We start from the raw sequence: 19195 nt of genomic DNA, 5'->3' as shown, positions 1-19195 counted from the left end.
GATGCAGATCATAGATTACAAGACAATCTGTCTATGCTTCTCTGGCTCCTCATCACCTGACAAGTGTACAAACACATGGAGCCCTTTCCTTTTGAACAGTGGTCTTTATACACATTTTCTTTTTCAGAGAGATGGCTTAGAGACAGGACATTGTTTTATCCTCTGTTTTTGTGTGTTTATATGGGCTTGCCTTTGTCTATTTCAAAGTCCTGTACACCTGCATAACAGCTGCCATTGAAGCGCCACAGGTCACAGTGTTCCATAGCAGCTATTAACCCTGGGTGAAATATAACGAGCAGACACTTGAAGATGTGGTTAAAATTCAACAAGCAGTCACTTGAAGAAGTGGAGCAACAGAACACGCAGACATTTGTAGATGCTCAAGCCCTGACACAGCAGCATTGTGAAGGCTTAAAAGGCCTTTCAGTGGGCGATCAATGGTTGCAGTTCCTCACTGTTTTCGTTTCCCTCCCTTTAGATAGCAGCTGTGGCTCACAGGGTAGAGCCACGTCGTCCTTAAACCACAAGGTGGTTCAGTCCCCTGCTCCTATTGTCAAAGTGTCTTTGAGCAAGATACTGACACCCAAGTTGCTCCCGATGGGCATGGTGGCTTCGCAACTATCGGTGTATGAATGTTTGTGCGAATGAGAGGCAATTTGTAAAAGCGCTTTGTCCGGTAGAGTAGAAAGGCAGAATATAAATGCATTCCCTTTACCATTTTCCATTTCAGCATTACTTTTAACTTCTTGAAATTATGCTTTGTAAGGTGATATGAATTAGTTAATTACAGTACACACCCAATAACTATGTACTACATGTTCCAAGTATAAGCACTTATTTTAATGTATTTTTTTACTTATACATATATACCAAACTACTATTATATCAGGGTTCTATTTTGTGTGTTTGTGTCACTTTTAAGATGGTGTGTGTAAATGCAAGGTGTGCCCAAAAAATCATTCTATCAACATCAACATTCTAGCTACGTTGCACCATTGATATTTGTTCATGTCATGTTTGCTTTGTCAATGTCCTTAGTTGCTGGTTATAGCAGGCATGTTTGGCTATCACTACTACTAATTGTATTCACAGTTTGATACTGTACAAAGGCTCTTGGATTCCCTGCAAGGAATTCATATATATATATAACAAACTAACAGCACATTAAAATAACCTTTACATTATTTTTAAATGTTTAATGTGGTACTTTACAGTGACAACAAGGCCATTTGGGTCGATGACATCTTATGTAACCAGGCTTTAGGGTACAGTCACATTAAAACATTCACATTCATTATCCCAGCCAAGAAAGTGTTTGGTTGCAGCCAGGGTACATTAACAACTGATAACACACAGAGCCGCATAAAATCCAAACAAGCTAAAAAAAAAAAGAGCCAAAGCCTCTTCATGGATAACGTATGCCTGGCATTCATCATGTTCAGAAAACCTCCAAAGATCCACATTATCAGTCAGGTACAGCAGATTATACATTTCTGGTGTGTACGGTATGTTTACATCATCAGAGGTTCTGCTATTGTGTTGCAGTATCCTGGGAATGCACATCTTTGGCTGCAAGTTCAGTCTCAAGACCGAGACGGGTGACACAGTACCAGACAGGAAGAACTTTGACTCCCTGCTCTGGGCCATTGTCACTGTTTTTCAGGTAAACAACATATCACACATGGATAGGCATGCAGACAGACTAGCAGAAATCGCTGCATATCTACACCACTTACTGCCCTTTCTCTATATATGCAGATGACTTGCACACATATCTTAATATTCGATTATTTCTGCAAAAATCTTTTACGCTTAAACTTTTAATTGGACCACTTAAAACTCCAATGATGTAAATGTTTGCATATTGGTTGTAAATCCAATTTTTAAGTCCCCTGTGATTTTTATTTTCACACATATTTAATGCTAGAACACCACTGCAACAATCTATACACAAAGAAAATTGGAAGAATACTAGAACTCTACGGAACACCTTCTGTGTTTGTATCGATATTTAATTAAATTGTTTAAGTGGTCTATGTGTGCACTATTAAAGCACTGTATGTGTGTCTGTGTGTGAGTGTTTTTATCAATTTAATTTTCTTAGATTCTAACCCAGGAGGACTGGAACGCAGTTTTGTACAACGGTATGGCAGCCACTTCACCACTTGCTGCTCTTTACTTCGTGGCCCTCATGACTTTTGGAAACTATGTCCTCTTCAACCTGCTGGTAGCCATCTTGGTTGAAGGCTTTCAGGCAGAGGTAAGGGAACTCGTTGCCAGGTATTGCCACATGGCTTAAGGTTGTAAGGTTGTTTTTCACTATGAATTGATGTCCACATTTGAATTTAGTTGTTCATTATTGAGGTGCCCAGGCCAGGTTTGTTGATCTGATTCATTACTAACCTTTTAAAAAAGTTTGGTTCAACCTGTAAATATTTAAAGTGATCACTTGACATGTATGTGTCTCCATCCTCTGCTATGGACAGCTGATATCCATCAATCTGTCTGGGTTTCTCAAAGGCTAGAGTTTGACCTTTGTCAGTGAGCTTCATAGCTAAAATAAGCCTGGGCTCTTGTGCCTGGTTGATCTTTATAACTACAGAACTGATCAGATTGACCTGCATAGAGTTACAGCTACTACAACAAATATTTATAGACTAAACCACTAGACACTTATTTAGAATAATTTTTATTTTTTTTAGATTATGTATATTAGTGCTACTTTTGAGTAGCCTAACTGTACAAAAACTGTAAACTGTATATAACGAAAGTAATAATACATGTATATAGCATCCTAAGTTTAATAGGCTGTATTGACTTTGCCATACGCCTGTAGACACTGTAAAGGGGTGAAAATTGGAGCAAAAACAACCTAGGTTTCAAATTGTAGTTTATACTGCAGAAATAATAATTACAGGATTGGCCACAATTATGATATTTATCTGAGGCTGTATCAGCAGTCAAAACATAATAATGGTGTATTGAACACAACAGTGTAATTTCAGAAGCCATCTGTCTTAGTGGAAAACACTGGAAAATTATGCTGTCAATCTGCCATCAACTGTCAAACTCCCAGATGCATGATTGGAAAATAACAGTCCGTTGATTTTTCATATACGGATCAAAGCATATTCATGGAACATGTGAATTGGAAGGGGAAACACTTGACACAAATCACAATGCTTTTGATCGATCCTTTTGAAATGCCTTCCACAGTCTGTCTGTGTAACGACGGTCAAGCATCAGGGGGACAGATGTTGAATTTTTCTTCCTTTGGAAAATAAATCAACACATTGTCTTCAGGCTTTGGTGTACACATTTACAGCATCCGATCAAAAGTATACAGCTTCTCTGCTAATTACTCTTTCAGTAATAGAAAATGCATACAAAATTAATATCTGAATCATAAGTTTTTTACTTCCCATATAGAATGGCATAACTGCAGCCAAAGTGCATAAAGTTACAGCCCTTCATTAAAACCTAATTACATTATGGAGGCACATACCTTTGGAAAATAAATCAAAACATTGTCTTCAGGCTTTGGTGTACACATTTACAGCATCTGCACAAGCAAAATATAAAGAATGCATTGCGCTACATGTACTATGTCAATATCCCTCATATATATACCGAAACTATACTGAGATTAAACATACACACATGATAAACACAGAGTAGTATTACTTCCAATGTGTGGAAGTGACTAGCGGAGTTTACGGCTAGCCACGTTAGCCTTAGTATGCAGAAACTCACGGTCAAAAGGAAGCATTAACAATCTTTCTGTCAAAATGCAGTACGATCGTTACAGTACATGGGAATAATATAACACATTAGATACATCAAAGTTATCAACCTAAACATCAGTTTACTTTTAGAAAACTGATATACTGGGTGACGTACTTTGTACCCTGAACCTACCCGATCAAAAGTATACAGCTTCTCTGTCGGGTAGGGAGGTAACACGAGACTACACGCAGCAGATCTGCAGTACACCATATGGCCAAAGGTGGCTCCATTCACAACTATTAAACAAGGCTGTTATATATCATATATAACAATACACTACATTTTTAACTCTGTTACATCTGCCTTTCATTCTCTCACTCTCCTTCTCTCAACGTAGGTCTTTCCCCCTCTGGCTCTCTCCTCTTCTTCAGCTCATCCACACTGTGTCTACTACTGCTACACACTAGGGATTAATGAGCCAATTTGCTCCAGATTTTCCCATTGAAAAGGCCAAAGAGGAAATCCCACTTGATTTAACCACACCTGTGGGTTTATTGGAGTAGTGTGTTAGTAGTTTGAGGATTTTACTGATTTAATGTTAACACACAACCCAGATCTGAGCCACCCTGATAACCTCAAAAATGTTTGATGGGCGGTGGGAGAGAGCAGAGGCTTTGACTGATGTCACACAGGAGATTAAAGGTTTTGAGTCAAACCAAATCTGTGAAATCTGTTACAGTGCACTTTAAAGCCTCCCACAGCACGAGGCCTGTGTAATTCCACGTCTCTTTCTTCTCTTTATCTCCTTGGTCTGCCCCTCGCCCCCCTTTTTGTCTCCAGGGTGATGCCAATCGCTCTTATTCGGATGACGACCACTCCCCTTTTGACGAGAGCGAGAAGCACGACTCCATAAAGTTGTCTGGTGAGCTGAGGCCATGTTCCCCTCTCACCCTTATAATTACAGTGTGTTTTGAATTTGAGATTTATCCATTAGTTGAAATAACTGACCCATCTGCTGTAGGTTAAGACAAAATACAACTAACATGTCTTTAAAATCATAATATATCCTGTCAGCCAAGCTAAAATACAGCCAACATTTCCAAAATGAAATAAGAAAATATCAGTATCATAACGTTAGTTTTCATAATTTTTCATTTGTCAATGTCATTTAATAACAAAGTCAAGTCAATAATATTTATATAGCCCAATATCACAAATTTGCCTCAAGGGGTCTTACAATCCTTACAGCATACAACAACCTCTGTAACTAAGGTAACTGAGGAGGGATGTACAGCCATGCAATAGAGGTTGTTTGTACAATTGCATAATAAAAAATACAGTATAGACAATCAGGATGACAAAGTTAGACATTGAATATAAACATATGAAAAATATGGAGGGTGTTAAGCAGCTTTTAGGTGTTGCCAAATGTCAAGTTAATAAGTACAATTATTAAAAGCACAGTTTGCAAAAGCATCATTTCTTTAGGGCACTGCCAATTACTCTAAATTGGTGGTTTTAAGATGTTTAAACCGAACTACTGGTTTCTGTAAATTGTGTGTTATGTTTGATTCACCACTAATACCAAAATTGAAATCACAGAGTTGAATGAACAACATGCCCAACAATCTGCTTGCATCTTAAAATGTAAGCCAACAGTCTTTGTTTTCTAGTGAGGCCACTTCATGTGCTCAACCCTAAAACCAAAAGTAAGACACAACTATGTGCCAACAGCTTCTAAAAAGTCAGAGAATAGCCAGCAGTCTTATGTGAAATATAAATGAGCTCTATCTTTATCCAAAGCTCACAATGGACCAATTCCAACCATACAGCCTTCCTCAACAGACCCAGTAAACAATGCAGTTCAGAGAGGATTAAACATGAGTTCAGAGACTGGTGGAATCACTTCTACACAGTATGAGTGGGTTACTGCTGCAGAGAAAAGATGTGGATGAAACCCTGCAGTCTGTTTCCATATCTAGATGGAAATACAACAAGGCGTTCCAATGTCTGTCCACTCACCCAGCACATGCTCTGCCTCTCTCGCATTTTTTCTTTGTTTATATCTCTTTTGGCTTAAGATGTGGGCCATATTCTACTTTTTTCTCTGTGCATTTCCAATTGAGGGGTATCTTCAGGCGGTTTTGGCATTGGCATCACAACCATTTTCAAGGATTATTATTGTTTGAGAAATTAATTAGAATTAAGTAAAAACAAAAAAGAATTTAGTTTCTCAGAAACTGCTTTTTTTCTTCACATTTCTACACATTTTCCCGCTGACAGGAGCCTTAAAAGACCAGAATGCAAAGTGTTTTTAAACTCATAACCGGTCTAACAGCTGTGCTTAAGCTTTCTAAAGTTTGTGAATTTCAAATGTATTCAGACTTTATCCAAACCTCCATAAGCTCGACATTTGTCCTTCTTTCTCTATTAATAAAAAGCCTCACTGTGTTACTGGTGCAATAGTCTCACTTTGCCAGACCTTCCTCCACAGCGCTGCAAAGGAGGGTCTGGCTAGTCCACATAACATTCTGGGATGGGAGAAAAACATGCTCTGGTTTATTGGCATTTTTTTAAACCAATCACAACCGTCTGGAGCGGTGCTTAGCACCGGGAAAAGCTGCAGTGCCGCTGCAAAATAGCCTCGGGAAGGAACTTGTTTTGGTGGAACATATGTACGTTCAAAAGTTGTTTTAACCGTGCAACAGAAAACTCCGATTGGACAGATAGTCTAGCTAGCTGTCTGGATTTACCCTGTAGAGATCTGAGGAGCAGTTAACCATAGTCCTCATAAATCCACCGGAGTTTAAGGGCTTTTTCTCACTGACAGCCTTTAGTTCGGTTGAATCGAACTATAGTTTGTTTGCCCCGCTGGTGCGGTTCGTTTGGACAGATGAGAACGTGGCAGTCGAGCTCTGGTGCGCACCAAAAGCGGACCAAACAAGTGTACCGAGACCTGCTTGGTGAGGTGGTCTCGGTATGCTTTCAATCGAACTCTGGAGCGGTTCGTTTGTGGTGAGAACGTGATCCGTACTCGAACCGCACAAACTATATGTACTCTGCAAGTCTGAGCTAATGTCTCCTGTAGTCAGGTGTGTATAGCAATCTGCGATGCAGCAGAACAGAAAACTGTAGCAGCTTGCAGTGTTTCTATCACAGAAATAGACTACGGTCAAGCTTCCCGTCCGTCACTCGTATCAAACCAGCTGCCGCTGAAATTGGAGACAGGCGCCGGCAGAGCAGAGCGAAGTCTCGGTGACCAGAGCAGATGTAGTAATGTCTCTTGCGAAACAATGTCTGATAATTTTAATGAAATGAGCTGGTTTGACCACTAGACCAGAACACAGGACCTTCTTCCTGTATTTACTTTCTTGCTCCCGCCTTTAGCATGAGCTAAAATTGTAGATTGACTATGCCTATGAAGAAACGCTACAAGAAATCATTCCTACCACAGGCAATCACGTTTTTTTACAATTCATCACTGAGTGTTAGATAAGACTAATATACATCACAATACTGCACTAAGTACAACTTACACAAACAGGTTTTACTTACATATTCATAAAAACTTTAAGTAGTTGTACATTTTTATTCCCAACTTTCCTTTGTATTTCTTATCTTTATTTTTTGAATATTTGTTCTTGTATTCTATCCTATTTATTGGATATTCTGTATGTGTGCTGTGTGTCTGATATTTTGCTGCTGTAGCACTGAAATTTCCCAATATTCCCAATCAATAAAGTCAATCTAAACTAATCTACCAGTGTCAAATGATGTGAGGAGTACACTTTTGATAGACACCAAATGGGTAACAACATATATTGGATGGATGGCACAAAAAGCAACAAAGTACTATTTGACCTGATGCTTTCTCTGTTCAACTACCTATAGACCCAAGGATCTGCACACTGACACCCAACGGCCACCTGGAGCTGGGGGCCCTTTCCGGGCCCAGGGGATCCTACTCCTCAGAGAGGCGGAGCTTCACCATTGAGTCTGGAAAGAGCAGTGTGATGAGCCTGGGAAAGAGCAGCCTGGAGAGACGCTCCCTCTCTCTGGTACATACTGATACTATTATTACACCGACGTGCATGTGTAGACATAACATAGGGTGACCATATTTTGATTTCCAAAAAAGAGGACACTCGGCCCGGCCTCGAAACACAAATTCAGACAGGCTTCTCAGAGGTTAATGAACATGCTTTATTATGCCTCAATTGTGCAAAAATAACTTCTGTAATAAAATATAATCTGTAACAACCTGTAACAAAAGAATAGCTCTCTTTTAAAATAAATAAATAATATGAAATAATTTTCTAAATATGACCTCTTCTGTGTTAGAAGATCCAGCTTCAACAAAATATCTCTTAATACCTTTTCAGGGCTCTAGAGTGCAAATGCGACCAAAATTTGTAAGGGTGCGACTAAGATTTTTCCTAGGTCTCACCGGTGCACCTAATGTCCTCGCATCCGCTGCCTCTCCACGAACGAAGCGATGTCGTTTCTATCGATATGGTTTAATGTTGCGTTACATGAGCCATTCCTTCTGTAAAGCCGTGGCTGTGTTTGGATCTCTCCTCCGCGCAGCCCCGCCCCCATTCCCACGGCTCCCCTGCAACATGGAGAGACACAGCGCCGCCGGTCCAAACTACTGACATTTGTCTACAGTTTTAATTGTTAAGTTGTTTAGTTATTAACACAGCTGTATATTGTTAAGTATGAGAGGGAAACTTGTATTAGTACCAGTGTTTCCGCTGGTAACTCTCTGCTATTGCGGCCGCCACGGCGAAAAACACATTAGAAGTTATTAAATGCAACTAACTTCAGTTCGTTGAGTAATAGCGTGTAAGACGGAGCCTGCTGGATCATAGTTCATAAAAATGCAGCGCAGGGACAATACAGACATTTCATAGCCTACACAAGACGGGTGTAACGCCGCTAATGAGTCAGCCGTCACTCTCTGAGTAGCACATGCTTCAGTCCATCGCACTCTTTCGGTCGTTTTTTTTTTTTTTTTTTTTTTTTTAAGATTTCGGCCTTTATTTTGATAGGAAAGCTGAAGACATGAAAGGGGAGAGAGGGGGGGTGGGGGGAATGACATGTAGTAAAGGGCCACAGGTCGGAGTCAAACCGAAGAAAATATATATATATATATATATATATATATATATATATATATATTATTATTTTTTTTATATATATATATATCCTAGGCTATTTATTTTAGATAACTTTCATTTACATGTGTTGCAGCTGTATATTTTTAAACTGGTAAAGGAAACCCTGTCTTTGCATTTTATTTAAATCACAATCAAAAGTTTTAATAAGAGCTTGTGAAAAGTGACTTTGACTTAAAACTGAACATTTAGCCCACTTTGTAAAAAACATACAGAGCTATATATCGTGTATCGCCATTCAGCGTTAACGGCGATGCAAGGAAAAATTTGGGTGCACCTAAATTTTGTGCTGGTGCACCTAAATAAAAAAAGTTAGGCGCACCAGTGCAACCAAGGCAAAAAGTTAGTATGGAGCCCTGCTTTTCAATGTAATAAGATAAATAATAAAGACACTGAAACATATGTGCCACTTGTCCTGTCCCGACCCAGACGGTACGTGGGACATTTTTTTTGTAGTTCAACTGTGAGTCTTGTTTTATGGTCCTGCGGAGGCTCCACGCAGAGCTATTGCCGTAGCCTACTTAGTGGACTGATGTTTATACATGTGCTCTGGTGTGTGCGTCGAGCCCGCGTGTGTGTGTGTGGGGAGTGCGTGATATAACAGAGCGAGGGAGAAGTGAGAGAGTGACGGTGATTATCTTCATGAGTAGTGACGGCGAGCGAGTACGACTCTAGAGTCACAGTGAGAGAAACAAAGTGTCTCCCCTGTGTTTTCTGACCACGGTGGGAAATATTTAGCAGGAAACGCTTCGGCATTTTGTGTGTAATGCTGCTCCGCTGTCTGCTCTGGTCCCTGTGTATGTGCGCATCGCAGAGCCGCCCAAAAAGCAGCCTTTCGGGAATTACGTCACACAACAAAGTACCGTAGTATTGGGTGCAAAGCGCCAGTCAATTTAAGTACACGCTTAATGGTCCCATGAAAAACATTGAAAACCGGACATTTTCATGAATTTATAAAACTCCCCCGGACGCCCCGGACAGTATGTAAAAAGTGGACATGTCCGGGCAAAAGAGGACGTTTGGTCACCCTAACATAACAGTCAACATCAAGTGAAAGGACCATTTTGATGACAGCCTGTTCAAGACAAATGATATACTACGTTGAATCACACCCAACCTTTTTCCAACCATTTTACCTTTACAAACCAAATCAAAATGTTTAGAATTAAAGAGAGATAACATAGTTTTCTTCCTTTCCACAAAGTGTTAGTGCTTACTTTATTTGAGTAGTGTATGAAAATCTATTAGACTAAACTGATTTGGGATGGATAATCCCTTATAGCGAAGGTTTATTTATTTTATTTTATGCTGTGTAATGTGAAAGAAGGTCAAAGCAGGATTTTCATTAAAATCAGAAGGTGTTTTTGCCGAAATATCAAAGACAAACAAAAAAACGTGGATTTTGTGAAATTGATTTTCTTTCAAAATTGGCTGCCATGGTTGACTGAAATCTGAGACTTGAAAGCTTTCTATTTGCTTTTGATCACACCCACCATTAGCACTAGCATGTATCGCTAATAAAACTTAAAAAATAATAGAAAATAACTAATTACTGCCTGTATTGGGGGGAAAACACATTGATCATTCAGAAAAGTAACGTTAACATACAGGACGTTAACATACAGGACTTTCAAGCCAGAGAGCGGAGTTTGCTAACCATGGAAAACTAAAGTCTTTCACCTAGGAAACGCTTGTTCCTTAGGAGTGTTTTTTATTCCAAACCACAATCTTTTTCCTAATCTTAACTGGTCGTTTTGGTGCTGAAACGACCGGCAGCTCGCGGTGCTTTGTACCTGGCTCAAAGTCACCTATTTTCGGGTAACTGAACCACCAAATACCGCTGATACAACGGAGGTCAGTAGCCGGCGTCACGAAGCTCTGTAGCGGCTTAAACAACTAGCAACGCAAGCGTCACGCGACCAGCCAGCGGTCTCCTAATTTCGTAGAATATCATACGTTTTGGTGTGCATGCATTTCCGTACGATATCATACGTACCCGTTCGTGATAATGCGTTATCTAGCACATAGACACACTGGAATATATACATAAAAATGGTATGTAATGAAATAAAAAATATAAAAAAAATTGCAGCAAGTATTAGTGTTATTAGAGGGCATTTGCCTCGACCAAATTCAGAAAGGGAAATTTGGCAGATTAGTGGAAGACAAAATTAACAGTTGTTGCCAAACCAGTACAAACTACTTTGTTCCCACACATGAAATTGTGGCGGCATAGAAGAAAGTTTCTAAAAAGAGAAACTTGCAAGGGACACTTTTATTCTACCATGTTTTCTCCTGTTATTGCAGCTGCTGTACAGCTAGCCTGGTCTTCTTTATTTTAATCAGGTAATTGTTGCACCCTGCAGTCGACATAAAAACATCTGCATATAATGCAGATTCTAAAAACACAGCATTGTGCCTGCTGAACCAAAACCTGGGGAGAGAGAAACTGAGTCAAGGTTCTACAAGGTTTGGCTCAGCATCCAGTTGCCATGGCAACTTGTATTAATGGACTGTCCCGCTCTTCTGTTTGATCACAGAGAAAGTGAGAGGAGTAGAGAGAAAAAGAACGACAGGGAGAAGCAGAGAGGGAGAATCGGAGCAGAGAGAACACTAGAGCAGTGATAAGCTGTAGTTTAGCAACTATCTTACCTCGGAGGTTATAATGTTAAACACTGTGGGCGTGGAAGATCCCCTTCACTGTGAATTTTCTCCTTCCTTTCTCACAGCGCTCCAAGTTAATTGTTATCAGAAGGCACCAGTTACATCACTCTGAGAAAAAAGTACAGAAATAATAAGCAGTCAAGAAAGTTGTTTGTTTTCAGTTTTATCAGCAGCTCTGATTGTGTTTGGTCCTCTTCGATAAAATCACACTTTGAGCTATGAATCAGCTCCATCTTTTTGTTGGGTGGTTTGTTTGATTCACTGTCTCACACACTTTATCACACACTGTTGATTGGACTCACATGAAACTCGGCGCAAATGATGTATTGCTATGTTGTGTTGCAGCCTAATCAATTACATCAGTGTGCTGCTTTGTTAGGGGCGTTTGGCAATGTGTCTGATGAAATCTTGGTGATGATACATAAATAATCGGGGGGTGAGGGTGGGGGGAGTACGCAGTGGAGTCAAAGATCTGTTTAACTCTATAAATTTGAATGAAAAAGTCACAAACACAAGTCATGATTATATAAAAACATCATCCAGAGTTATATTGTTCAACTCAAAGGATATTCTTTAATTTTTTTGCCACTTACAATATATACACAGTATATTTGGTGACCTAAAAAGTATAACATTTTTAAGCTTAACAGAAGTGAAATTAAAAGGGTTTATCGGTTCAAGGAATGTTGTTTAAAAAATAGAGAAACAGGGTCAGGATGGCAACATGCTCCCTTCAATCCCTTCACTTGTCTTTAATCGGTGGTTTAAGTGCAGTAGTTAGAGTTAGTTCAGCGTCAGCAAAATTGTACCTGAAATCAATAGAGCGTATAACACAATATGACATTTTCTCTGACTGGACAACAGTAACGCATTGCATTGGTGCAGAGGAGTACGGTATATCTGGAGATTAACTGTTTTTATTTGAGATAGGCGTTGGCATTCCATTCCATTTTTTATAAGTACAAAGTTGTAATTGTTACAGTATGTTTGTCTGACTACATAATATCCAGGACATTAGTACCAGCCTTTGTCTGTGGTTTATGCCGTATAGTGTGGAACAAATTGCCTTGACAGTAATACACACCAATACACACTAAATGTTCCTCTGGAGAGATCCGCAGTGCAGTTCGCTGTTGACTAGGAGTGTTACTTAACAGCTAGCGTGCAAGCTTCACTACAGTTTCTATGGAGACAGATGCATAGATTCACCGGTATATGGCTTTAGCTCAGGCTTTGACTTGGCAACATGTACGTTTCCAAGGGTAAAACACGTAATTAGGTCTATCATGCTGAGAGGATTAGACATGCGGAAACAAACAGAACAGGTTATGTTCCCCTAAGTGGCACTCAGGGGTTGATGACAGCCTGCTGAGTGCACTGCAATCTCATTTGTAAAAACAGTTTATATTGCATTTGTTCGGTCATTTGCTTATGTATTTATTAATTCATGATTGACCTATGGTAGCGGGCATGCTCTTTTCCACATATCCCCATGCCTAAATATTCACATACTGGTCCCTGCCCTGTTCATCCATTCTTTTACTGGCCGCCACTAATCCACTCCACTGGAGAAGGTAGGAGATGCTTGCTTAAAGGTATAGTAAGTGATGTTAATCCAATACACTTTTTGTCAAATTTAGGAAATATCTCCTTGTGGTGACCTAGCTTTCTATTCTCTCTGTGTGTGCTGAAAAAAAAGGCGGAGTTGATACAGAGCCCTGGCTGTTTAAATGGAAAACAAACAGAAAGGAGTGCACGAGCCACAAAACACTATTCCAGCCAATCTGCAACAGGTGGCGTCATTTGATGGTGGGGGGTGGAGCAGGGAGGCAGCATGGGAATGTGCCGGCCAGCCAGTAGTTATCTGTCCGTAAATCTGGGGGGCTGAGCTTCTGAAGGGGGAGGGGGGGTGTTGTATTTGTTTGGCAGTTGAGTTCAAAGATCAACTATCTTTGCGCAGCATCGCTTATTGCCCCTTTAAGAGCAAATTAAGGAGAATTCACTTTTTAGGAGTTTAAAGACAAGCAGTCATTTCTAAGAGTGAGCTACTCCCCAATTTTTGTTTTTATTAACTAATGCATTGAAATGCATCTAGTCATTGCCAGACCTTCCACCACAGTGCTGCAGAGGAGGGTCTGGCTAGTCCACAAAGCAATCCAGGATGGGAGTAAAATGTGCTCTCGTTTATTGGCATTTATTTAAACCAATCACAGTCGTCTTGGGCGGTGCTAAGCGCCGAGCGGAGCCACGGTGCCGCTGCAAAATAGCCTCTGGAAGGAACTTGTTTTGGTGGAACATGTGCCCGTTCAAAAGTCGTTTTAGTCGTGCAACAGAAAACTCAGATTGGACAGATAGTCTAGCTAGCTGTCTGGATTTATCCTGCAGAGATCTGAGGAGCAGTTAACCATAGTCCTCAGAAATCAGCCAGAGATTAAAATTACAACACAAAGAAAGCGGAAGGTAACGGACATCTGAAAACGGACATCTGTGACACGCGGCGGAATTTTTCGGCAGAACGAGAGCAATCCCGGAAGTGGAACTTCGTGGATTTAGACCATTATGCATCAAATTACCACCATGGAAAAGTATGATAAAAATAGATGCAAGTAATATGAATGATTTCGTGGTTCCTTCACTGCAACTACACAGCCTGTTACAAGAGAGACTGTCACATTTTGAAGATAGTATTATGAATGAATTTAAATTACAGTTGCACAACGTCTTTGCAAGTTTCACTTTATTTGATTTATTCATCAAGGACAGTGCTAATTATTCCAATTTAGTTTTTGTAGGTTTGACATCCTTTCTATTGGTTATGATTACTTTGTACTGACCAAGTTCATTGCTGAGATCTGGGAACATGGTGATGGGTTTGGGTCGTTGGTGCCTGGAGAGATTTGGTTTTACTGGATGCACTCTGATGATATTTGTGTGTCTATTCTAGCGTCATGCTCGCAGTTCCAACTACCACAACTGGGGGCGCCCTTTGCTTCCGCAGTCGGCATGGAGCCGCAGGTAGACAGTCAGATTTACTTTCAGCTATTGATTTCAGCTATTGCCTTTATGAATTCTTAATACCTTCATTAAGCCTTAATTACCTACATGGAAACATCAAATCTTTCCTGTTGTTTAATGCTCCTATTAGCTTCATGACTAAACTCTTAATATGCAGAAAGTATTGATTACCTCTTTATTGCTACGTGTTGAAAATTGTTCATGAGTATTACATATTTTCTATTTCATAACTGTACGTTTGATCTGTGTCTGCTCTGCAGGTCGAGCTCTAACAGTCTGGGCCGGAGGAGCTACGGGTTCGGTGGGGCTCCTCTGGTAGGAGGCAGCCTCCGTGTGCACGGCACCCGCTCACCCTACTCCTACACTTGTGCTGCCGAGCAGGAGTCCCTTCTCTCCCACCCACCCCACTTCCTAATCTACCCCCTCATCATCCACCCCCACCCCCACTGTTTCTGTCCAGACATTTCGCTGCGAGGAGGGATCGACGGGCTCTTTCCCTGGAGCTCCCGGAGCTGCTTCGGGCAGGCGGCCCCCCGCCGGGCCTGCCCCCTGTTCAGCCAGACCCCGGGAGGAGGAGTGGGTCTGGGGTAGGGGGATCCATCACTGGGGGGTCGGGCACTGGTAGTGGTTTCGGAGTGGACCACCGGGATTGTAACGGCAAGGCACCGGGTCCCCACACTCAGCTGATGTCTGAGGTTTTCCCTCAAGTCAATGCACGCAAGGACAGAACAGACCTCGATGAAGAGACAGATTATGTGAGTGGCACGGATCTACTGTACATTGGTTATCAGTGGTTCTTTCTTTATTTACCAGGACTATTTAATAAAGAAGAATAAAGAAATGCCCTTAAAGTCACAAGCAAAATGTATAATCATCACCGCTTAAGATGGTACGTTTTCCACTGGATTGTCTTAACGCTAAAATGGGCTGCTAAACTAGATACTTTAGTTTTGGGAGGGACGTTATAATGGCAGTTGTGTATCTTTTTATTGTTGTTGTTTATGTGTCAAAATGAGAAAGGAGCTTTAGCTTTGGCCCACTCAGGGAGGCTGCTAGCAAGGGATGAGTAGGGAACCCTTCACTAGTTTGCAGACATGCCTAATACTGAAAAACAAAACATTGTTAGTGTACAAATGAGGCAGCAGTATTGGTTTGTCTAACCTCTGCAGTTACTTTGCAGTCACGTTATGACATTTCCAAGAGTGCCAGAAATCTAATGGATAGCATGGGGATAATATAAAGTTATTATTTTTTGTATTATTATAAAAAAAATGATAAAGAGTTTACATACTGTAGCTGTGGGTGTTAATCTATGTGACTTTTAGAAACAAAAAGTCTAATAATATATTATTATATAATACTAAGAACAATGAGCTAAAACAATACAATTTTATTTATAGTGTACAATCATAACAGGTGTCTCAGGACACTTTATAGATATAGTAGGTCTAGACTACACTCTATAATTTACAGTGACCCAACAATTCCCCAAAGAGCACTTAGTCTGGCGGCAGCGAGGAAAACATCCTTTTAACAGGCAGAAATCTCGAAGAAAACCTGGCTCAGGCAACAGTAACCTAACCACAACATTGGCAATTTGATGATATGTATTACTGATGAAAGATTACTGCTAGTTTGATCTTTTAACCCAACCATTACCCCCCTTATTTTTCCTTCTCTATTCCCTTTTCTCTCCTCTCTCCTCCAGAATTTGTGTTTCCGTATCCAGAAGATGATGGAGGTGTACAAGCCAGAATGGTGTGAATCTAGAGAGGAGTGGTCCGTCTACTTGTTCTCCCCTCAGAACAAGTGAGTGGACAACTGTGGTATCTTTAGTTATAAACCTTCAGACACTAAACAACTCATATCTAACCCCTCCCTCGAATAAACATCAGTCAAATGAACAGAAAATCAGCACTAAAAACGAAAGAGCATGTCCTTCCTTAGAGTTTAACTGTTCTAGGTCTGTGGTCTTGGGTAATACGTAAAACTTATTAGCTTATAAAAATTAGCTAGGTAAGACTACTGCCAATCGAACCACAATCTAATCAAACCACACCAACGAAAGCCTGATGAAGCAGGTTAGTTGAGTGTTTGTGTGTTAAAGCTAGTGCATAGTTTGTGCATAGGGTCCGGGTAGACGCAGAGGGTTCGCGCGCTCACGCCGGACCCTGCGCCGTCGATTTGAGCGACAACTGTAAAATGGCCTTAAGGGACATACAGGACATACTGCTCCGCCTTTTGCGTTTTCGCTGTCACATGATAAACTCACAGGTGCTGCTAATGGGTATCGTAGCTTCCCGGCCCCCGGCAAGTTTGAAGAAGGAAACATGGAGGACCACACGTATTCAAAATCCAAATTTCAGGAACAGGAGTCTTCTTCTTCGCCCAGAAAAAGAAAAAGGAGCAAGAGACCAGCTTTTTGAAACGTTAAGGCTACCTTAGCTGTAATACGTACTTTGAACTGCGTTGTGCGAGAGAGTTGATTGCGATATATGATCTCAACGCTAGATGGGAGAAATCCCTACACATTGGACCTTTAAATAGCTTAGTAGCAACTCATTTGGCAATGGCTTGCATGTAACGGACATTCATTGTTTCTAAACTGATAGATATAGAAGTGCTGATGCCTTCTGTGCACTCATACAGTAAATGACATGGACTGATTTGATTCTCCACTCCAAAATCTCCAACCTCATGGAAAGTATACCAATGAAAAAGTGACATATAAAACCCTTTGACCTTTATTTAAAACCTTGGTCAGTGGGAATTGATCTGAACCAAAAAGAAAGGTTGAACAAAAGCTAACCTTTCAGTAAGAAAACAAAGTGGGAAGCATCTCTGTGTCAGTACTTGGGAGAGTTTGCTTTGGCAAAGTGGTTCTACCGAGCCTGTTTGCTCAGCACTAAAGCGCAGAGAAACTTAAAGTGCACAAAGATGAGTCTACAAGCAAGACCAATGGCACTGAAAGCAAATTTTAGCAAACATTACCAGCTCTGTCCTGATAAAGTAGAAGAACAGCGAGCAGCTTAGTCACACCATTTGTCTGTTCACACAGAGAAAACCGCTGTCTTCTGGTTTCGCAAATGGCTTGTTAAAGTGATGTCTCTGCGTGTTTCCTCCAAACCATTTCTTTTTTTCCCTAGACAGTGTTATTGACTCTGGGCTCCAAGTTGTGTGTGTGTGTGTGTGTGTGTGTGTGTGTGTGTGTGTTCATCTGTGTTTGTCTGTGTTTGTCTGTGTTATTAGGTTTTCTTCCAGCCTCCAATGCATTGCTGGTAGAAAAGAGAAGGCCCCTGAAAGCAACATAAATGAAAAATCACTCAGTCATCCACTCGCTCACTCACCCGATTCCCTGCGTGCTGATAGCCACTTAAGGGAAGCCAGGCCCCAGGGCTGTGTTTTGGCATCCTGGCAGGGGCCATCTGTCAAGCAAGGGCTGCATGTGTTGGCGGCTTGTGTACTAGCATTAGGCCATATCTTTGCTAGTGTCGTTTTGCGTGTTTGTGGATGACTTTGCATATGTGCATGTGGGAGTGTGTGAGCATATGTGCGTCTATGCCTTCTTTATACCTCAGTGTACTGTGTGTGTGTGTGTGTGTGTTTTTGCTTTAACAAGTGTACCTAAGCAGAATTAAAGCAGACAAACAAACAAAAGGAGAAACCAGCCAACAACAGAAGTTGCGTCTCGGGTGGGATGGGAAGTGCCTACACCAGCGATGCCGCTGCTCCTGCTCAATATCAGGGGACGGTTGTTGCCAGATCTGAATCGATGGATAAAGGGACAGGGTTGCCAGGTCTGGAGGAAAAAGCAGTCAGATTAGCACATTGATTCTCTCTCAGGATCAGTACATTATGTTCACTTTATAGCTGCAGATGAGGTGTGTGAGAGTTTCTAAGGATATGAAAATCTATTCAGACTGAGAGAGACAGTGGTTCTCATCACATGATGCAAACAGTAGCTGATTCCTCGTGAGCTGTCCCACCTTACAATAAGTTTCCCTTTAAAATCTTTCAAAAGGAAACCCAGATTGTTTAATTAGAATAATTGTTGGAAGCGAGGAGAAATGAAAACTTCTAACATTTCACAAAAAATCATTTAGAGAAAAGTCAAATTAACATGTTTTTCTCCATTAAAAAAAAAAAAATCTTTGCATTTTATATTCACACTTCTTAACTACAAGTTGACAACAGAGTTTTACCTTCTCATCCTGTTCAGTTGAAGAGGTAGATTTATACCGGAGACAAAACTAAAAAGATTAGTCTCGAAAAATTCTGTTTCTGTTGCTTGTACTCCCAACGTGTACTCATGGTTCATTAAATCATACTTGGTTTTGAACAAATGTAATACTGCTAAAATATCAGATGTCAACAGTAAACAGTATTTCCTTTCACCAATAAGACCATGTGTTTTTGGGGTTTCTTAAAGGTCCCATGACATGGTGCTCTTTGGATGCTTTTATATAGACCTTAGTGGTCCCCTAATACTGTATCTGAAGTCTCTTTTATATAGACCTTAGTGGTCCCCTAATACTGTATCTGAAGTCTCTTTTATATAGACCTTAGTGGTCCCCTAATACTGTATCTGAAGTCTCTTTTATATAGACCTTAGT

The 19195-nt window shown here is 40.6% G+C and overlaps 1 protein-coding gene across 1 annotated transcript in view; it reads left to right on the top strand.

Moving 5' to 3' along the window:
• The window catches only part of LOC120566952 (voltage-dependent T-type calcium channel subunit alpha-1I-like), a 345248-nt gene that overhangs the window by 225473 nt on the left and 100580 nt on the right, over positions 1-19195 (top strand). Inside the window, 8 exon segments of the mRNA XM_039813684.1 lie at positions 1546-1663; positions 2105-2260; positions 4567-4648; positions 7618-7784; positions 14512-14582; positions 14843-14999; positions 15002-15337; positions 16291-16391. Of these exon segments, the coding sequence (XP_039669618.1) occupies positions 1546-1663; positions 2105-2260; positions 4567-4648; positions 7618-7784; positions 14512-14582; positions 14843-14999; positions 15002-15337; positions 16291-16391 (1188 nt within the window).

The sequence above is a fragment of the Perca fluviatilis genome, chromosome 1, assembly GCF_010015445.1.
Source record: "Perca fluviatilis chromosome 1, GENO_Pfluv_1.0, whole genome shotgun sequence".
NCBI classification, from domain to species: Eukaryota; Metazoa; Chordata; class Actinopteri; order Perciformes; family Percidae; genus Perca; species Perca fluviatilis.
The sequence above is the reverse complement of the archived record's forward strand: the minus strand, read 5'-3'. Positions and strand labels throughout refer to the sequence as shown.